This window comes from Branchiostoma belcheri, unplaced genomic scaffold (genome assembly GCF_001625305.1).
Source record: "Branchiostoma belcheri isolate BF01 breed outbred unplaced genomic scaffold, Haploidv18h27 scaffold38, whole genome shotgun sequence".
Taxonomy (NCBI): Eukaryota; Metazoa; Chordata; class Leptocardii; order Amphioxiformes; family Branchiostomatidae; genus Branchiostoma; species Branchiostoma belcheri.
The window spans coordinates 140,430-158,342 of record NW_017803998.1 but is presented as its reverse complement, the minus strand read 5'-3'; the positions used below and the strand labels follow the sequence as shown (position 1 = coordinate 158,342).

The 17,913-nt window shown below is 39.3% G+C and overlaps 1 protein-coding gene across 1 annotated transcript in view; it reads left to right on the top strand.

Moving 5' to 3' along the window:
• The first annotated feature begins 12,384 nt into the window (after positions 1-12,384).
• LOC109476461 (fibropellin-1-like) overlaps positions 12,385-17,913 on the top strand; it is an 18,719-nt gene continuing 13,190 nt past the window's right edge. Inside the window, exons 1-5 of the mRNA XM_019777396.1 lie at positions 12,385-12,567; positions 13,900-14,023; positions 14,150-14,260; positions 17,171-17,281; positions 17,718-17,828. Coding sequence (XP_019632955.1) covers positions 12,385-12,567; positions 13,900-14,023; positions 14,150-14,260; positions 17,171-17,281; positions 17,718-17,828 — 640 coding nt within the window. The remainder of the gene's footprint in view (positions 12,568-13,899; positions 14,024-14,149; positions 14,261-17,170; positions 17,282-17,717; positions 17,829-17,913) is intronic.

Below are 17,913 nucleotides of genomic sequence, written 5' to 3'. Positions count from 1 at the left end.
CGGTCAATGACCCTAGCGCTACGCACGGAACACCCGAGCTTTCCAAATATGGGCATCCGCCCTTGTATGACACGAGAAGAGATCGGTGGATCAATGTCAGCGGTAAGTTTTCATTTTTCTTCGTAAAATACGGTCATATGAATACCAGTCTCGAGTAGAGAATATTGCATTGGGATTTTGGGTTCAATATCCACAATTAGGACTGAAGATTTCCACAGAACGCGGGAGACTTTGTTTAACTTTTTGCATGTCATCGCCGGCTCAAATAAAAAAAAAACAACAACACTAAGTTAGCAATTAACTAGCCGACTCAAATCTAAAAATAAAGCTCTAGTAATTTACTAGCTCCTGACTTGATAGAATCTCGTATGTTTAGCGATTTAGGATTGTTGCTGTTTTGAAGATAAATTAAACAGAATTGTATTCATCCGTAACTATTGCCGACGGTGCGGGGCCGGGGGAGGGGGGCGTGACTCATAATATAACATGGATACTAGTATAACATTACATTATGTCGTTTTGTCAGACAGTTTCAATCTTTTTTCGGGATAACACAGTACAGTTCATGGGATAAGCATCAAATCGGGATTCATCGGGATATCCCGCGGGATTTTTCGGGAACCATGTTGACTAAGATTTTTACAGACAGACGGTGCAGCGCATGTTTGTTTCCAAATTATGCATGATGATAACAGTAGCACAAACGAATAGTGTTTTTAATCAAATGTTTTCTTTTAATATCGAAAATTTTAGTGGCTTGATAATGTTTAGAACGATAACAAAATAATACAACCGTCTTGGTACGAGAATTTTTGTCTGACCTTGCGATGTGGACGGCCCGCTAAGTACTGCTTTTGATGACACCCGACCCGCGCTATCTCAGATATAAAATCTAACACAGCCACTCGAGAAGTTCTTCTCCTAGATATGGGAGGTCTACGCACGGAGTTGCGGAAGAGAGATTAAACATTATACAAAAGAGGTGACCAAGCATAATTCAAAGGTTCTTCACGCCCTTGGCTTTGTTTCCGACGATCAAGAATTGATTTCGTGTTACTGTGACTGGGCCACGTTGCCATAGAAACGGCACGCAGGATAGCTAGCAGACCGCGGGCACCCAATCATAGCGCACAGATGGGGACCCGCCCACTGGCTGGGCGGTAAGATTTCAAACTCAAAGGCTCGATGCTCCGCCCCAGAGACCCAACCGCCTGACGTTTTGTAGCGATTTTCCGCCTCAGCCCTGCACGCGGCATTCTATTTTTCTCATCCCGATTTCATTCCAAAACGTTTTTCACAAGTAATATCGAGAACTAGAATGCTTTTTCCACCGGAAGAATTTTTACCAGCCGCGTGGAAGTACTTGCTTTCAGGGTAATACGTACGTGAATGGACGTGGTCGGATCGTTGTTGATTGTTGATGCAAGGGTTTATTTATGTATATGTGTACGTGTTTGGGGAGGGGTGAGACTCACGCCCAGGGATTTCGATGGACAAACTTTCCTAATTTTCGTAATACAGAGACTACTTGACGCTCACGAGATGTCGCAATGGAACACAACAACTCCAGCCGGTACGCCCCATTTTATTTGATGGTTTAACTTTATAAACTTGACAGATTGATTGTTTAAAACTTGCCAAAAAATTCACTGGAGACGAAGGGGTTATTACAAATTCATTCCTGCTATTTTCTTACAGTTTTTGTGAGTTTTTCGCTGCACAAAAGCTTTGTAAAAATTTAGCAGTTCAACTATGACCGCTTGAGGAACGCGTTATACACAATATACACAATTATGGCAAACGTCAGGGTGCTCCACTGGCCGGAAGCAGGACATTTCGACGCCGTCATCGGTGATAGGACCCGCAGTAGACTTGGAGATCTCGCATCAATTTTTTTTTTCGCTCCGCAGGACACGCGGATATCTCGCGGGATTTATTGGGACGCATATCCCGAAAAATTCCACATCCCGATGATGCATATCCCGTGAAGTTATCTCTCATAATAAGGATAATTGCCTGTAGGAATTTGACAGAAGAATAAATAGTGTTGGGGCTTCAATGTATACGAAGAAATATGTGAACGTCTGGTTTCACTAAATTTGTAACTTGAGTCTTATGCTTGCGTTGTTATTCTTTAATTGCATACAGACAACAATGTTCTCTGTATTAACAAATTGGTCTGCTGTAAAATTTGAATATATATATATCATACCCCCTTTGACATATATTATATACCCTCTTGGACCCCGCCTGATATAGTTATACGTTGTATACATATGTATTATGCTTTCCTTTTGTGTTTCAATGACTTAGACATATATTATCAGTTTCTGCTCACTTTTGAAATGTTTACTCTCCTTTTTGTATCCTCTTAAGATTGGACCTCTGCTAGGAAAGGAAGCAGAACTTGGTCCATGAGAAACTGGGGAGGAACCCAACAGAGCTGAACCCAGCCATCCACAGAAGGATACAACACATCACAACCATTTCTAGAAACACATTATATCTCCAATTTAGCCAGTAAATATGTATGTTAAGTTGCATAATATATGTAAGTCATGTAATAGCTTTTTAAGTATGTATGTATGGTTTTATAGAGTGTGTAGTTCCAATATTTTACACAACTGTAGATTTTCATCATCATTGTAATGATTTTCATATAAAAGTTCAAAGAACACTTATTATAGAAGTGGGTATAATTCACTGGCTTGGCAATCAAAAGAACAAGTAAAACCCAACAAAACTGGCTTGATATATATCTTATGTACTGTAGTATAAAGACTAAAGTGTACTGTAGGAATTAGTTCTTCATATCATTGTATATCATTTCATTATATGTATATGATATACGTTCTTACTATGAGCCTTCTGCCATGTATTTGTAATATTACTAATAATAATAAACTTATTATCATTATTATTTCAGCCTACGTCCTGTTTCCTATTTACAAAAATGTAATAAGGTTGTGAGACGAGCTCAACAATGTCCTTTGTAATTAAAGCTGTCAAAAAGACTTGAAGTTTACTTGCAGTCTGCAGAGAATGTCATTGATTAAAGTGACCGGCAGATTTTAAACTTGGCCTTACAACGGTAAAAACATTGAAATTCCCCAGTTATAACGTTAATGTTACTCTATAATAACAGTACATAAAAGTCAGTAATATAAGCAAAATATTCTTCTACCCATCCTTTCCCAATAAAGGTATAACGCTAAATCGCAGGCAAGACCATTCTGAGGTAAACATATTGCATTTGCTTGCAAATGTTACCTTTCTAGTTTGGTTTTTGTATTAGCGCACAGGAGCCACAAATGTACATGTTTGGTCAAAAATTTACATTTTTTTTCACAAAGTTATAGTGGCACACGCCAAAGGCATAAATAATGTTCTGCTGTTGCCCTATTATTGTTACTTTCAACTTGTCGGTAAAGCTTCCCAGCCCATATGTCCGTACTGTTTGGGATTACTCCAAAATTGATTTTAATAAGCTTGCTACCTTTATATCTGGATTCCAAATGGAACGGCATATATCATAGCAATACTGTTGATGAAGCTGGCAGAAAGCTTACTGATCTTATTTTTGAAGCTAAAAATATTTGTGTTCCTCACAAGAGTATTACTATCAGACCGCGAGATAAGCCATGGATGTCCCCGAGTCTGAGACGTCTGATGTTGCAACGTGACAAAACACACAGAAAAGCCAAATTGTCTAATAACCCTGTACACTGCTTAGAATATCGTAAGGTTAGAAACAAACTTGTTAGTGATATTTCTTTTGCCAAATCCAAATATCGCCTTGTTCAGTCTTTGTCTGACTCTAATTTAGCCAGCAAGAAATGGTGGCACATTATCAAACATTTCTATAGATCCAAAACCACTTCTACAATTCCTCCACTTATATACGTGACTCTAGGGAAAAGGCGTCTTTATTTAATCAATTTTTTTGTGCTCAATCCTCGTTTGATCACTCTAATGTTGTCCTCCCTGAACTTGATTTTGTAACTGACACTCGGCTGTCTGAACGTTCAACCTCTGCCCAAGAAGTAGAACTTTATTTATCTGACATCAATATTTCAAAAGCCCATGGATTTGACAACGTAGATAATAGGTTTCTAAAATTGATTGGCCCCCTCATATCTGATAAAATTGCCTATGTTTTAATCTATCATTCTGTCACGGCATTTTCCCCCTTTCATGGAAATGTGCTAATGTAGTCCCTATCTTAAAAAAAGACGACCCTCAAGAGGTTTCCAATTACCGCCCCGTTTCTCTACTTCCATCACTCTCTAAAATATTGGGAAAAAATTGTATATAAGCACCTTTACAACCACTTATTATCTCATATCTTGCTATTTTCTTATCAGTCGGGTTTTATACGTGGTGACTCTACTGTTTGTCAACTTGTTTGTATAACTTACAAAATACAAAATAAGCTTTGGATGCAAACAAAGAGGTTCGTGCTGTTTATCTTGATTTTCCCGTGCTTTTGATAAAGTATGGCATTCATGCCTTTTATTTAAGCTTCAGAGAAACGGGGTGGATGGGCCACTCTTGAATTGGTTTTACAGTTATTTGCATGGCAGGGTGCAACGTGTTGTTATTGACGGACAATGCTCTGACTGGCTCGATGTTAGCGCAGGTGTACCTCAAGGTTCTGTTCTTGGTCCGCTACTTTTCCTTATTTATATTAATGATATGGTGGATGACTTGTCAACCCAACCTTTTCTTTTTGCGGACGATAGTTCGCTAATTAATGTTGTTGACAACCACATTGTCACATCTTTGAGGCTCAATTCTGACCTCCATAAAATTTTATCATGGGCAAACAAATGGTTAATGGAGCTTAATCCATCAGAATCTAAAGAACTTTGCTTTTCAAGAAAACGTACACCTCCTATTCACCCACCTCTTTTTCTTGGGAATTCTTGTATACAATCCGTAAAACAACATAAGCATATTGGGGTTACTTTAGCCTCCACCATGTCATGGACCATTCATATTACTCAGATTATTGCAAAGGTTTCTAAAAAAGTGTCTATTTTTAATAGTTTGAAATTTAAATTGCCCCGCAAAATCTTGCAAGTAATTTACAAATCGTTTATTCGACCGTCCTTGGAATATGCAGATGTTGTGTGGAATAGTTGTTCTGTCTCCGATTCTAAACTTATCGAGCGGGTTTAGTACGAATGCTCCCTTACGGTGTCTGGCGCCGTTAGGGGATCATCGTATTCTTCTCTTTTACAGGAGCTTGGGTGGGAAAAATTAACTGATCGACGTTATGTCCACTCTCTTGTTTTATTTCATAAAATTGTCCATGGCCAAGCTCGTAAGTACTTAACTGATCTAATCCCGCCCGAGGTCTCTGATTCATACAACCTTCGCAACAAACGCAATTTACAAGCACTATTCTGTAATACTACTTGTTTTCAAAAATCTTTTATACCAAATTCAATTCTGTTATGGAATAGTCTCGACCCTAGTATTCGCCTGTTGAGCGCCTCTTTGTTTAAATCATATTTGGTCAAATCTGTTCGCGTTGTTTTAAACCTATTTTTGTTCGGGACCAAGGTACACCTGTGCCCTATTAACGCGCCTTCGGCTCGGAACCTGCAGCTTAAATTATAGTCTGTTTATCCGTAAATTAGCTTTAAGTCCTTCTTGCAGCTGCGGGTTCCGAAGCAAAAGCATCCCTCATTTTTTACTTCACTGCCCTATATACTCCCATCATCGTGCACGCCTCCTTGAAAGACTTTTACAACTAAACATTCCATTCTTTGATATTAATAACTTATCCGATAGTGCTTTTGTATACCTGTTACTTAATGGATCACCTTTACTTTCATCTAAACTCAACTCTCAAATACTAATTATTTCACAGTTATATCTCTCCGAAACCAAGCGATTTAACAATTGATTTATACTATTATTTTCATATATGATATCTTAATAGCTTAACTTTGTTCACTCGTTACCTGGACGATTCCCATGTTTTTGTGTTTTGTGATGTAATTTTTATTTTATGTCCAGTGGTGACGTGAATATAAGCATGTAGCTTGAGTGCGTCACCACTATGTATTGTATATTTGCATGTTGGAATAAATTTAAAAAGAAAATGTTCTGCCGTTGGCATGTACCCAAGGATTTCCCATATCAAATTTCAGGTAATGTAATTTTCATATGCGGGCACAGGAGCAAAAATCTGAAATAGACAAAAAGCCCGATTTTAAACACTTAAGTGATGCATGTCAAAAGCGTTAATGATTTTCTTTGGACCAAGGTATGCAGATTCCGAATTTCAAGTAATTCGGATTTAGTATCACTGCACAGCAGCAGGAATAACAAAAAAAAAACATTTTACATAAACTTAAAGTGACATACGCCAAAGCGTAAATAACGTTCTGTGAACCTATGTTCAAGGATCTCTCATACCAAAATTTCAGGTCATCATCATCATCATCATCATATCTTCAGGTCATGTGGCAGAGGGGAAAAAATGTACATTTTTGGTCCAGAATCAGGCAAAAAAAAACCCTTTTTGTCACACGATTTTAAAGGTGTATATGTCAAAAGCGTGAATGACGTCCTGTGGACATGTGTCCAGGGTAGCCCCATACTGAATTCTCAAAAATAACAGGTCATTTGGATTCAATACAATGGCTCTATATCCCAAAATGTATTTTCCTGCCTAAAATGGCAAAAATATAAATAAAACAATTGTTAAAACTTGTATCGATAAAATGAAAAAAGAACACACATCGGGGTATTTGGTCACTCAAAAATAAAGAAAGAAGGAGAATGAGAAGAAACATGAGAGAAAACAATATGTGACGACATAATTTACTGTTGAGCTGTATTTACCCTATGCTATGCTCCTGCTAGCAGGCTCACAGCTTCTCACCTCTCTGGTCTAGAAGCTGAAAGGTTAATTTGGAGTCTGTTTGGTGAAGAGTCAAAAGGTAGTTAATTTAGGGTCTGAATTGAAACTTGCTAGTTGGTTAGCTTAGGCGAGTGACGTCATGTTCGGATGACGTCACTCAGGGAGATCCATTTGATTAATAAATCGGATTTCCCATAAATTGGAGATCCATTTGCTTAATCCATTTATCCTTTCGACTTTATTTATTCGAAAGGATAAATAATGATATAGATTTTGTTAATAGCTTGTATAGAGACTATGGACAAAACTACTGTTCCCTGTAAGTATTGAATTTGTCGTACTACAAGTACCCGTTAATTTGTCATACCTTTATTTATTTGAAAAACTCTACTAAAGAGAGAGTTAAAAAAGAAAAGCCTGTCATTTGGGGTAGAATATGATAAAAAGCCGGGGATTTCCTCTACTTTATTCTGCAACCCATACCTAGAGTTGCTGAAGCGCCTCCTTGCGGAATTAGAAGAAGGTGAAGACAGGTTGGCCAGGTGAAATAGGTGTGACGCCGTGACGTCATCGCTCGCACACATTATGCTAATCAGCATCAGGTAACGTCTGAATTTAACAAGGAAGGCTGTTTTAACTCTAGAATAGCACCTAATTACTGCTGTTTTAGCGCCGATTGTTATGCCGAATAACTGTTTAAGTTGTTTTTTATCCAATGACGGCATAATTTGTACAGAAACTGTCTAGGAAAAAATATAAATAAGTCCTTGTAAAGACGCCGTGGATCGAATTGATTTATCCTGAAACTGGGCCTTTCAAGAGCGCAATGTACGGAATACTTACCTTGCAGAGATGACACAGTGATCTAGTGAAATGTAGTTAGCAAATACTATATTGGATGGACCGAGAGGGCGGGTGGGAATGAGGTGCTGCAATGCTGAGTCGATCCGGGAACAGTTTAATCTTTGTATCAGTGGATATGGGCCTATGGCCAAGGAATTGATAAGAATTCAGTATATACCCTTACCAGACATAGTATGAAAATACTTTTTTAAAAAGAGTAATGGCCTGTTTTCTATAGCCATTATGATTTCGTTACTTCTAGTAAAGTTTGGAATGTGAAAGTACGTGTGACTTGTACCGTACAAGTTATGGAAATGTCAGTGTTTAACCTGTCCTGTCTTAGTATTCTTGTATCGGTTATTTCTTATTGTTAGTTTTGTTTCAACTAATTCAAGAATAAAAAAAGCTCAGTTTCAGTTTATTTATTTAACCAGAAGATACACTCAGGTCATTTGACCTGCTTTTCAGGTAGATCTGGGTACAATAAAAATGCAGAAACAATACAATGATAACAACACAGTACATAGCACATAATAGCCATACAGCAGTACAAATACAATATAATTATGGGTTCACCACACCACGAAGCTTTTTCTGATGTTTCTTCTCCTTCTCCTTCCATTTTTTAAATGGATTCAGCTTCTTCATTTTAGGGCCCAAGGTCCTGAAATTTGGTATGGAGGTACAGTGGGCAAATACCCCTAGGCGTTTTTTAAATTATTGTGATACAGGCTTTTAGAATGGTTTTATTTGAGTTTTTTTGGCTGTGTTATACCAAATGTATTACTGTGTTAGTGTGCCTTGTTTACCACGTTTGGGCATGAGTCATCACAATGGAATGCAGGGCATCAACCAATAGGCATGCAGCTTTCCTCTATTCTTTTTGCTGATTGGCTGTTGGGATTTAACTTGATCAACACCTGCACAGAGCATTTCCACCTGCACAGAGCATTTCTTGCTGATTGGCTGTTGGGATTTAACTTGATTAACACCTGCACAGAGCATTTCCATGCAGACAGTATGTCTGTATTCAAGTGTTTTGGTAGGTATTTCAAGCTTTCCTGCTCCAGCATTGGAATGCGGGGCATGGACGTTTTTTTATTATTTTGAAAATCAACAGTTTGCATTATGCAATTAAAAATCCTAACCAATAAAGTAGGGAATAGCTATCCAACTGTTGTTTTAGTTGTATTTTACTTCATATTATAGTTATATCAATGTAAATCATTGTTTTCCCTTGTGTTTCTCATTCTTTCCCTGCCATGTCGTAAAATGTGGTGAGCCCATCGCTGTATTTGCTCCAAAGCAAATATTGGCCTTTCTAGTTACAATGAGTTTTTGAAGGCCGTTACAGTTCGGAGCTTTCTCCTTGCTCTTCCAAGGTAAAGTGGTTAATCTATCGCTTTGTGCGCCCCTCTTTAGGGCTACTATTTTTTGTTTGATTTGGACTACCATCAAAAACGGTCGTTTACTATCGTTTTGTTTACCTTTATCTAACGGTCAACTATTATAGTGTAGTCATTACTATTTTTATTAGTTAGCCCACCTGAAGAAAAAAAGAACATACGTCCAAGCGAGGCCCTGGTTGGGTTGACGCGGTGACTACATGAGCCCGGCGATGGGAGACAGAGACTGTAGGGCCGCCATTTTGACCCGTGGTCAGGGATGCCAGCACTCGGCATCAGTAAGTCAAGTCATTATATCATCTGATCAACCCCGTAGCGGCAAACAGAAATTACTGCAGTACGTGGTAGCAGCTTCCAGCCAACATTATGATGCAGTCTCCCATTAAACTGCTAGAGGCCGCTTTTGATCTATGCACTTCACCGACGTAACTTGTTAACTCCACAGACTGGTATCCAGTCCTATCATGGATTCGTTGGGCTCTCTTCGGGAGAGTTTTGCGCGATCGTAATTATATTTCCACGGCAAAAATCTCTCGGCTCCGGTGCCACAACCTGTTACCCTAGGAAATTCCCAAGGTCACACACAACGAGCTTTCGCTACCGGGGTCCCAACACGATCAGGTACTTATATAATTAGTTGGGATACTTCCGTACCGTTGCCTTGGGCTTTCCAAGCATAGAATTAAAGTCGATGCCAGCAGAAAATGGCGAAGGGGCGTGAGTTGTGACGCGTTGTGACGCGCCGATTTGAGGCATAAGACATGGTCACATAAAAAAGTCGATAGCACAGCCAAAATAGGCCAGATCAAGCACATAAATGGCTCTCCGTTATCGAAACAAGTTGCCCAAACTGACACAGTACAGTTGAGGATTCGAAAATTATTTAAAGACGAGATATGTAGAGTCAAAGTCAATCTTCAAAAGGCTTCCTTATGCCTCATTTCGGTGTAGATTTCGCACTACATGGGGGTTTCCGCGTTACCGATTTCCAGTTTATTTTATCCACTTCAGGGTCGAAGACTTTAGAAGGGGTCACGGTGTTTGGCTGTTTGCAAGTACAATACACTGAATGTTTGCCCCTTTTTCTTCTAAGATCAGGTCGAATTTTGTCACTGGGGGTTTACAGACGGCAAGTTGTGGTGTATGAAAGAGATGGAGTGTTTTTGTTTGTTTCGGTAAACAACTGTGCCATAGGATATATTACTTTTCGTAAAACTTTACCACATATCAACAGTGAAACGGTGCATTCTTTGCACTTTTAGGACGGAAAAGTTTTCCTACATAACTGCTTGGGTATACAGTAGTGACGAATCAGTGCAGTCTAGGATTGACGCAGTTCTGGGACGGAAGAGTTTTACGAAAAGTTTTCCGACAGGGTTCCGGATAAAAGTACACTTCGACAGCACTAGCTGTAGGCCGTGTACAAAAGCCGTGTACAAATTTCCGCGAACTTCGACAAACTTTCCATGATTATGCTGTTTTGAGTTCGTTTCCACTGTTTTTCCGCTGTGTTGTTATCTCCATGAAAAATGGCGGTATTGTTTTTGGCGCGTCTGTGTATGTGTGTGTATGTCTGTCAGTGTGTGTGTGTGTGTATGTCTGTGTGTGTGTGTGTGTGTGTGTGTGTGTGTGTGTGTGTGTGTGTGTGTCTCCGTGTGTGTGTGTCTGTGTGTTTGTGTTTCCACACATTTGTAGTCAGCATAATTTCATACGCCTTTATTGGTTGTGATGATATTTGGTATGCTGGTAAGAGTTCATACGTACTTCATACGTAACGAATCTTGCATATTTATATAATTTCGTCCGTGGCCACCCCGGTGGTCCCTTTCCCACCATTCATGAAAGCCTTATATTAATCACGCGGCTGAGCATGGTACATAGTGAAAAATCGCATTGGTTGTCAATGTATTATGAGATTATAGCGCACCTCATAAGAAGCCCGCCTCTGAAACTGTGCACATTCGACGAGATTGCTGTTTCTTACTTCGCCACAACGTTTTAAGACAACGTTCTAAAGAATAGCGTCTTGAAGTAGAGTCGTGAACTCCACCAGTAAGTATTCAACGATGTACTTCAGTTTTCAACTACTCTTCTTTGTATTTTAAGATGTTAGATGCGGCAGCCATCTGTGTGAATATACTGGATAGAATTGTTTATGATTATAAACATTTTCATGGGGTCGTGTGGCGTAGCGGCAGAGTGCTCGACTCGGAATCAAGAGGTACCGGGTTCGAGTCCTGACATGCCATCGATCTTGTGCCTTTGCGTGGGAAAGGCACTTTACACGACTTTCCTCACTTCGCTCAGGTGAAAATGAATATTGTATTGTCCACTGTGTTGGTGGCGGCATTAATATAAGTTGAAAAAATCTTGAGTGTGCCGTCACCACGACATAGATGTTGGAATATAAAAAAAAAACATTTTGCCTTTGCTAGTATACATTTCGCGAGGAGTAAAACGTATTTTAGGTTTAACTTTTGTTCCAACATAAGAGAGTTCTTCTTGCCTAGAGATCGTTAAAAGTAGGGAAGCTAAAATGGTACGACCACGTAACCAGAAGCAAAATTCTCTCCAAAGTGATCTTACAAGGAACAGTAGCAGGGAGAAGGGAAAGGGGGCAAACAGAGAAAGAAGTGGGATTACAACATTAGGGAGTGGACTTGTCTGCCCCTTGCTAGCACCTATGCGTTGACACATGCCGGGGAGGTTGGAGGGACTCTGGCCGTGAGTTCAGCTGCAAAGCGCGACCACCCCGGTCAAGTGACCGGTTAGCGGTAAGAACTCTCGATCAGTTACTCAGTCTCCCTAAATGACTGACCCGATGGAAGACCAGAGAGACTGGTCGAAAGCTCTAGGTGAGCACAATTCTCTTGTGTTGGAACAAAAATTTCAACATTAAACATTCTACGTGGGGTCGTGTGGCTCAACGGCAGCGTACGCGCCTCGAAATCAAGAGGTCCCGGGTTCGAGCCCTGACATGCCACCGATCTTGTGCCCGTGGGAAAGGCACTTTACACGACTTTTTCCCCACTAGACTCAAGTGAAAATGAGTATTATCTGTCCTGTATCCGTTTCTTTGTGCAGGACACAACACCAGCAACAGCTGCCTCTGTTCCGCGTGTATTGTATTGTTGCAATTTCAATAAAATCAAAATCAAATCAAACATGTATCTACCAACGCAGGTGACTCTCCATAAAAGAGTAAACCGTGTGTTATCGTTACAGAGTGCCATGGCCAGTTGGCTTCTTGTCGCGCTGATGTCGGGAATGGTTGTGAGTGACAGCCTCAGTGGAGCCGACACCTTCGCACCACCGCCCGATTCCTCCTTCCAACCTGTCGATTTCACAGACCAATCGGCTGATGCAACATTCGACACAGGGCCAGATGACAGGGAAGACGTGAAGGACATATTCCTTGCAGCGGTTAAATCCTCCTCACAGGTATTTATCCAAAGATTATAAATTTATACGTAAATTAAGTAAAGACATTTTTTGTTTGTTTGTTTGTTTGTTTGTTTGTTTGTTTGACCAGGAGAATACATATCGCCTACTGTGGTTTTTCAATGTGTCCTGGGGGAAACCCCAAACATATAAATCATCAACATTAAAAACGTAAATAACAAGAGATAACAAAAGGTTTACACTTATCAAAAGTTGATACAAAACAAAGTTAGCTTTGAGATCGATAATGCACCTCCTACTAAACAGATATAAGCCATGTTTACGAAGTAATAAAATAATATAACAATTATACAACACAATGTTCAATAACTAGATTAATTACTTTGATCTTCTTTATTTGTTCAGATGGATGATTTGTATTGTTTCATTAGCTCTTAATTGTTTCTGTTTATTTCCTGTTATTTTTTTCTTCTTCGTTTAAATTTTGTTTCATTCAGTATCAATGGTAACTTTTTATCTGATAGTGTTGGGAAGGGCAATATATAAACCTCCAGGTTTCCGGCCCTCCCATGTATGTCTACTTAACTTCAATTGTGTTATTTTATTTCATCTTGTGAGTGCAAAACAGACAATAAACCAAATTAATCAGGCATAATAGATGGAAGGGAAATTGGCATATTAATGCTCGGCAGGCAGACAGATAGATGAGAAGGTTTTTCTTTAGTAACAATTTCCTTGTGCATTCTAAATCTGTGCGAGTAGTTAGCTTCTTCATAAGGCCACAGCAAGTAAATTTACGGATGACATCCTCCGCAGACTTCAATTCTAATGCGAGCGAGCAAAAAAAAAAACAAGGCGGGCCGAAAACAACAAGGTTCCTACATTTTGACTCAATCATGGTACAAATGGTTTTGATTCAGTGGGAACATTACATATACACAGCCAGCAACACATATTACCATCAAAGTAAGAAACAAAACATTACATCAGAGTCTTTTCTAGATCTTGTCTCTTCTCTTTATAGTAATCTGCCAACCACCTTCCGGCATGGAAACAGACATCTTTGCCCATTTTCGGCATGTTGACCACTGTCAGAAGGCAACAAAATTTTTTTTTTTTTTTTTTTTAATCAGCTGAAAATTAATGCGCGTGCTGATGTTATCCATAAAAAAATACTTGCTGTGGCCTAGCCAGTGCCAGTCGGTAAATGCGCAGTGTAGATGCATGAAAATTGAAAACACTTAAATACAGCACTTTACAGTCATGGACTGAAATTCGCTATATTAAACAATGCAAGTTACTGTTTATTCGGGGGTTAATTTGGTGTTAGAATCCTGACGTATCTAACAGTGTATTAACCTTTGTGTCTAGGTGAAGCCCCCAAATCTTCATCCCACAGGCAAAGATGAGTGTACCAGAAACCCATGCCAACACGGGACCTGTGTGTGCACATGTACCTGCTCACCTGGATGGACTGGACTGAACTGTCAGCAAGGTAAGATTTTGTTGTGTTGTTACCACTCACTTATATCATATTTATATCATATTTTCTTTACCACCTCTGCCTGTCAAAAAAGAAAACAATTTGAATATGTGTGATATATATTCCTTTATCCGACAGACATAGATGAGTGTCCAGGAAACCCATGCGAACATGGACGCTGTGTGAACCAAGATGGTGGATACACATGTACCTGTTCACCTGGATGGACTGGACAGAACTGTCAGCATGGTAAGTTTTGTTTTGCAGTAAGCAATCTCTTAGCATAGTATTTTTTTTCATAACCGTTCATACATTTCTTTCTTTCTTTCTCACCTTTTCTTTTTTGATAATCAAATTGGCTTTGTTTATATATTATATATGTCACGGGAGATTGGAATCCAGGGGAATCTGGAATTCTCGTAGGGGAGATTGGAATTCCTATCTCCAAGGGGGGGGGGGGGACTGGAATTCAAGTTGTTCCTCACTGAACTGGGATCTGAATATCTGAATACCAATCTCTCCTAGGAGGATTCCAGATTCTCCTAGGGGAGATAGGAATTCTAATTTGTCCTAGGGCAAGTGGGAATTCTTACAGGACAATCTCCAATTTTAAAAGGAGACATTCTGATTGCATCAAAATGCTTTGGAAAATGGATTGAATTATTTTATCACACCCAAATTTTCAATCAATTTCAGCCAACTCAGATATTTGCATCAGGCCATGGTGAGATAATAGCTCAAAAACTGTTTTTTTTTCCAGTGAGTATTTAGAGACTTGGCATAAGGGATTGTTTCCCCCTACTTGTTTAAAATGTTGACTTTAGCTTATAAGGTAACTCAGTCAATAGCTAGTAGTTTGCAACAAATGTTAGAAAAATATTCCTAATAGTATTGTTTGAGAGTATAGAGTAAGAGAAGAAAACTCTGTACTCTAAGTATCTTCCAACCTGATGAAATTATTTACGGAGTATTGTTTGAGATTTCGAGGCTTGGGTAGAATAGAATTTTAGATGCCAACTCTGTATGTGTACATTCTGAATAAAATCATGGTTTGTAATAATATTGTTGTTTAATTTATTTTCACATTTGCCAATTCATATTTACATTATTTTGCCAATTGGAAATAGATTTTGGTCTAAGTTAGGAACGATTGCAATTATGGAATTAGAACTGCAAATTATTCCGGAACAAACCTTGATTCCAATCTAATAATTCACCTACAATTATAGTGCATGTAATAGGCTTGCCACTGCTGAAATTGATTGAAAGTTTAGGTGTGAAATGATTCAGTCAATGAGTTCTAGTATTTCTACTCCTGAATTGGGATCTGAATATCAGGATTCCAATCTCTCCTAGGAGGATCCAGATTCCCCTAGAAGGATTCCAGTCTCCCCTAGGGGAGATAGCAATTTCTATTTTCCCTAGGAGGATTCCATATTCTCCTAGGGGAGATAGGGATTCCAATTTCCACTAGGGAAGATAGGAACTCCAATATCTCCTAGGAGGATTCCGGATTCCCTTGGATTCCAATCTCCCCTGTGACATATATATTCATATATGTTTATATATGTTTATTTGTTTATATTATATATTCCTGAAAATAATTTCATCAGGTTGGTAGAACACATGGCACTTTTGATTTTCTTCTGCACAACCAGGGATATTGTCTTACCTTTCTTACGTTTCAACGTCTATCAGACTACTGCTTCTCGCCCCTACACGCACACGATGTGGCACTTTTTAATCTCCAAGCAGATCATACGGTGGCAAGGCAGTAGGCTTTGGCCAGAGGATTGTCCATGCTAATAGACACTCCTCAGGCCAATGCCTTGCCACCGTATGATCTGCTTGGAGATTATGGCGTATTAGCGGCGAGTAAAAAATACCAAACGTGGCTAAGTTTGTATCTACCCTCGTCCCATCACTGGCGTTGACTTCCTTAATCCACCGAATCCGTCGGTTGTCCTCTCTGTCTATCACTTTGACCCCCTCCCATTTTACAGTTGTTGAGCCATGTGGTCCGTCACTGCCGATTTTTCATCTCCTTTTTGTGCGTGTCGTTTCTGAGATCTCAGCTGGTGTAACAATCCGCGGTTATACCGGCTATACACATAACAAATCAACAGTAACGTCACTTTTTGTTACTTCTGCACGTTTGTTTTCTCTTATTATGTTTGATTTACCTTATGTTCTTGTATTTATTTTGTGAGATTTTGGATCATTATGTACAGATTCGTTTATTTACATGTACGTACGATCTCTTATGAGTTCACTTTGTTCACCGTTATTGTATATAACTTACTTTTATTTGTGTTCATATTTTGTTTGGATTCTGTTATCTGTACCTTCGATTTTCTTTTGTTAGTGTATAATTTATTGAATCGGTGTCGAATAAGCCCCACACGGGCTGGGCGCGGGAAAGCGCACGACACGGAAATAAAGTTTCATTCATTCATTCATTCATTCATTCATTCATTCATTCATTCATTCATTCATTCATTCATTCATTCATTCATTCATTCATTCATTCATTCATTCATTCATTCATCCATTCATACACAAAGATAGAGAAAAAGAGACGAAAACTGCAGTGACGGACCACATAGCTAGAAACAACCGCCGGGGTCACAGCGATTTCGCCCCGCCTCCGTAGATCCCCTCCACCTCTGCCCCTTAGTTAAAGTCTACTCTTTTACACCGTACCACAGGTATGGCAGGTAAATTTGATTAACAATTCTAAATATATTATTACAGGTTCGGCTGAAGCAAGAAAGTAACCTCCTTGGTTTAAATAGTCTTTCTTTCTATGGCTTTTTTTAACTATGCTTAACAGCATAGGCATCTCAACAACACAGGATTTGAGCTGGTCATTGGTACAATAGTTTTCAGGGATTTTACATGAAGCTGAATTCCCCTCATCTTGGGAAACGACGCCAAGCCAAGAATTCCCCAAATACAGCGAAATACTATGATTAAAATTATGTAACAAATTTGTGTATTTGGACATGCTTAAACGGAAGTTTTCGAGGGAATAACTGATTTTTGGTGAGGAGGCGAAATCACTGAAGGGGGGCGAGGTGGGGGGACAATGCAATGGATCATGAGCTTTTATTTTCTTGGTTGACTGTCCAACGTGATTTCTTTTTGATCTTGAAACAGATATTGATGAGTGCATCTGGAAACCATGTGAGTACGGAACATGTGTGAACCAATATGGTGGATACAACTGTACCTGCTCACCTGGATACACTGGACAGAACTGTCAGCAAGGTTAGTTATAATAAGCTTTGTGCTTGCGCATGTGTTTTAACTATTGCATAATAGTTTATGTGGCACTGTGCATCCTTTAAAATTTTCAAAAGATCTATATTCGTTTGCACAATACATTTGCCAACAGTCGGTGTTTTTCTGAGACGCACATACAATGCATGTTGATTGACTTATAAACAATAAGAGACGGAAGCGCGTTTGGCCGAAAAGGGGCCTGCATGCACCTTTTCGTAGAGCGTAATCGGCCGTTTTAATTTTACGTAGAGCGTAGACAACCGCTCTAATTCAACGTAGAGCTTAATCGAGGTATTGTTTAAAAAAATTAATTACAATGACTTGGCTGACATGTTTCCTCAATGATTGTACAAGAGGTCCATGCCAACCATTTATTTTCCTGGTTGACTGGCCAACATGATTGCTCTCAATTCCCACACAGGCATAGATGCGTGCATCAAGAACCCTTGCCAACATGGACATTGTGTGGGCATAGATGATGGGTACAGCTGTATGTGCTTACCTGGATGGACTGGAAAGAACTGTCAGCAAGGTAAGTTCGTTCTGTAGCACCATTAATTCAGCAGGTTATATCCTATTACATAGATTTTTCTATGTCTAAAAACATTTCTTTTTAC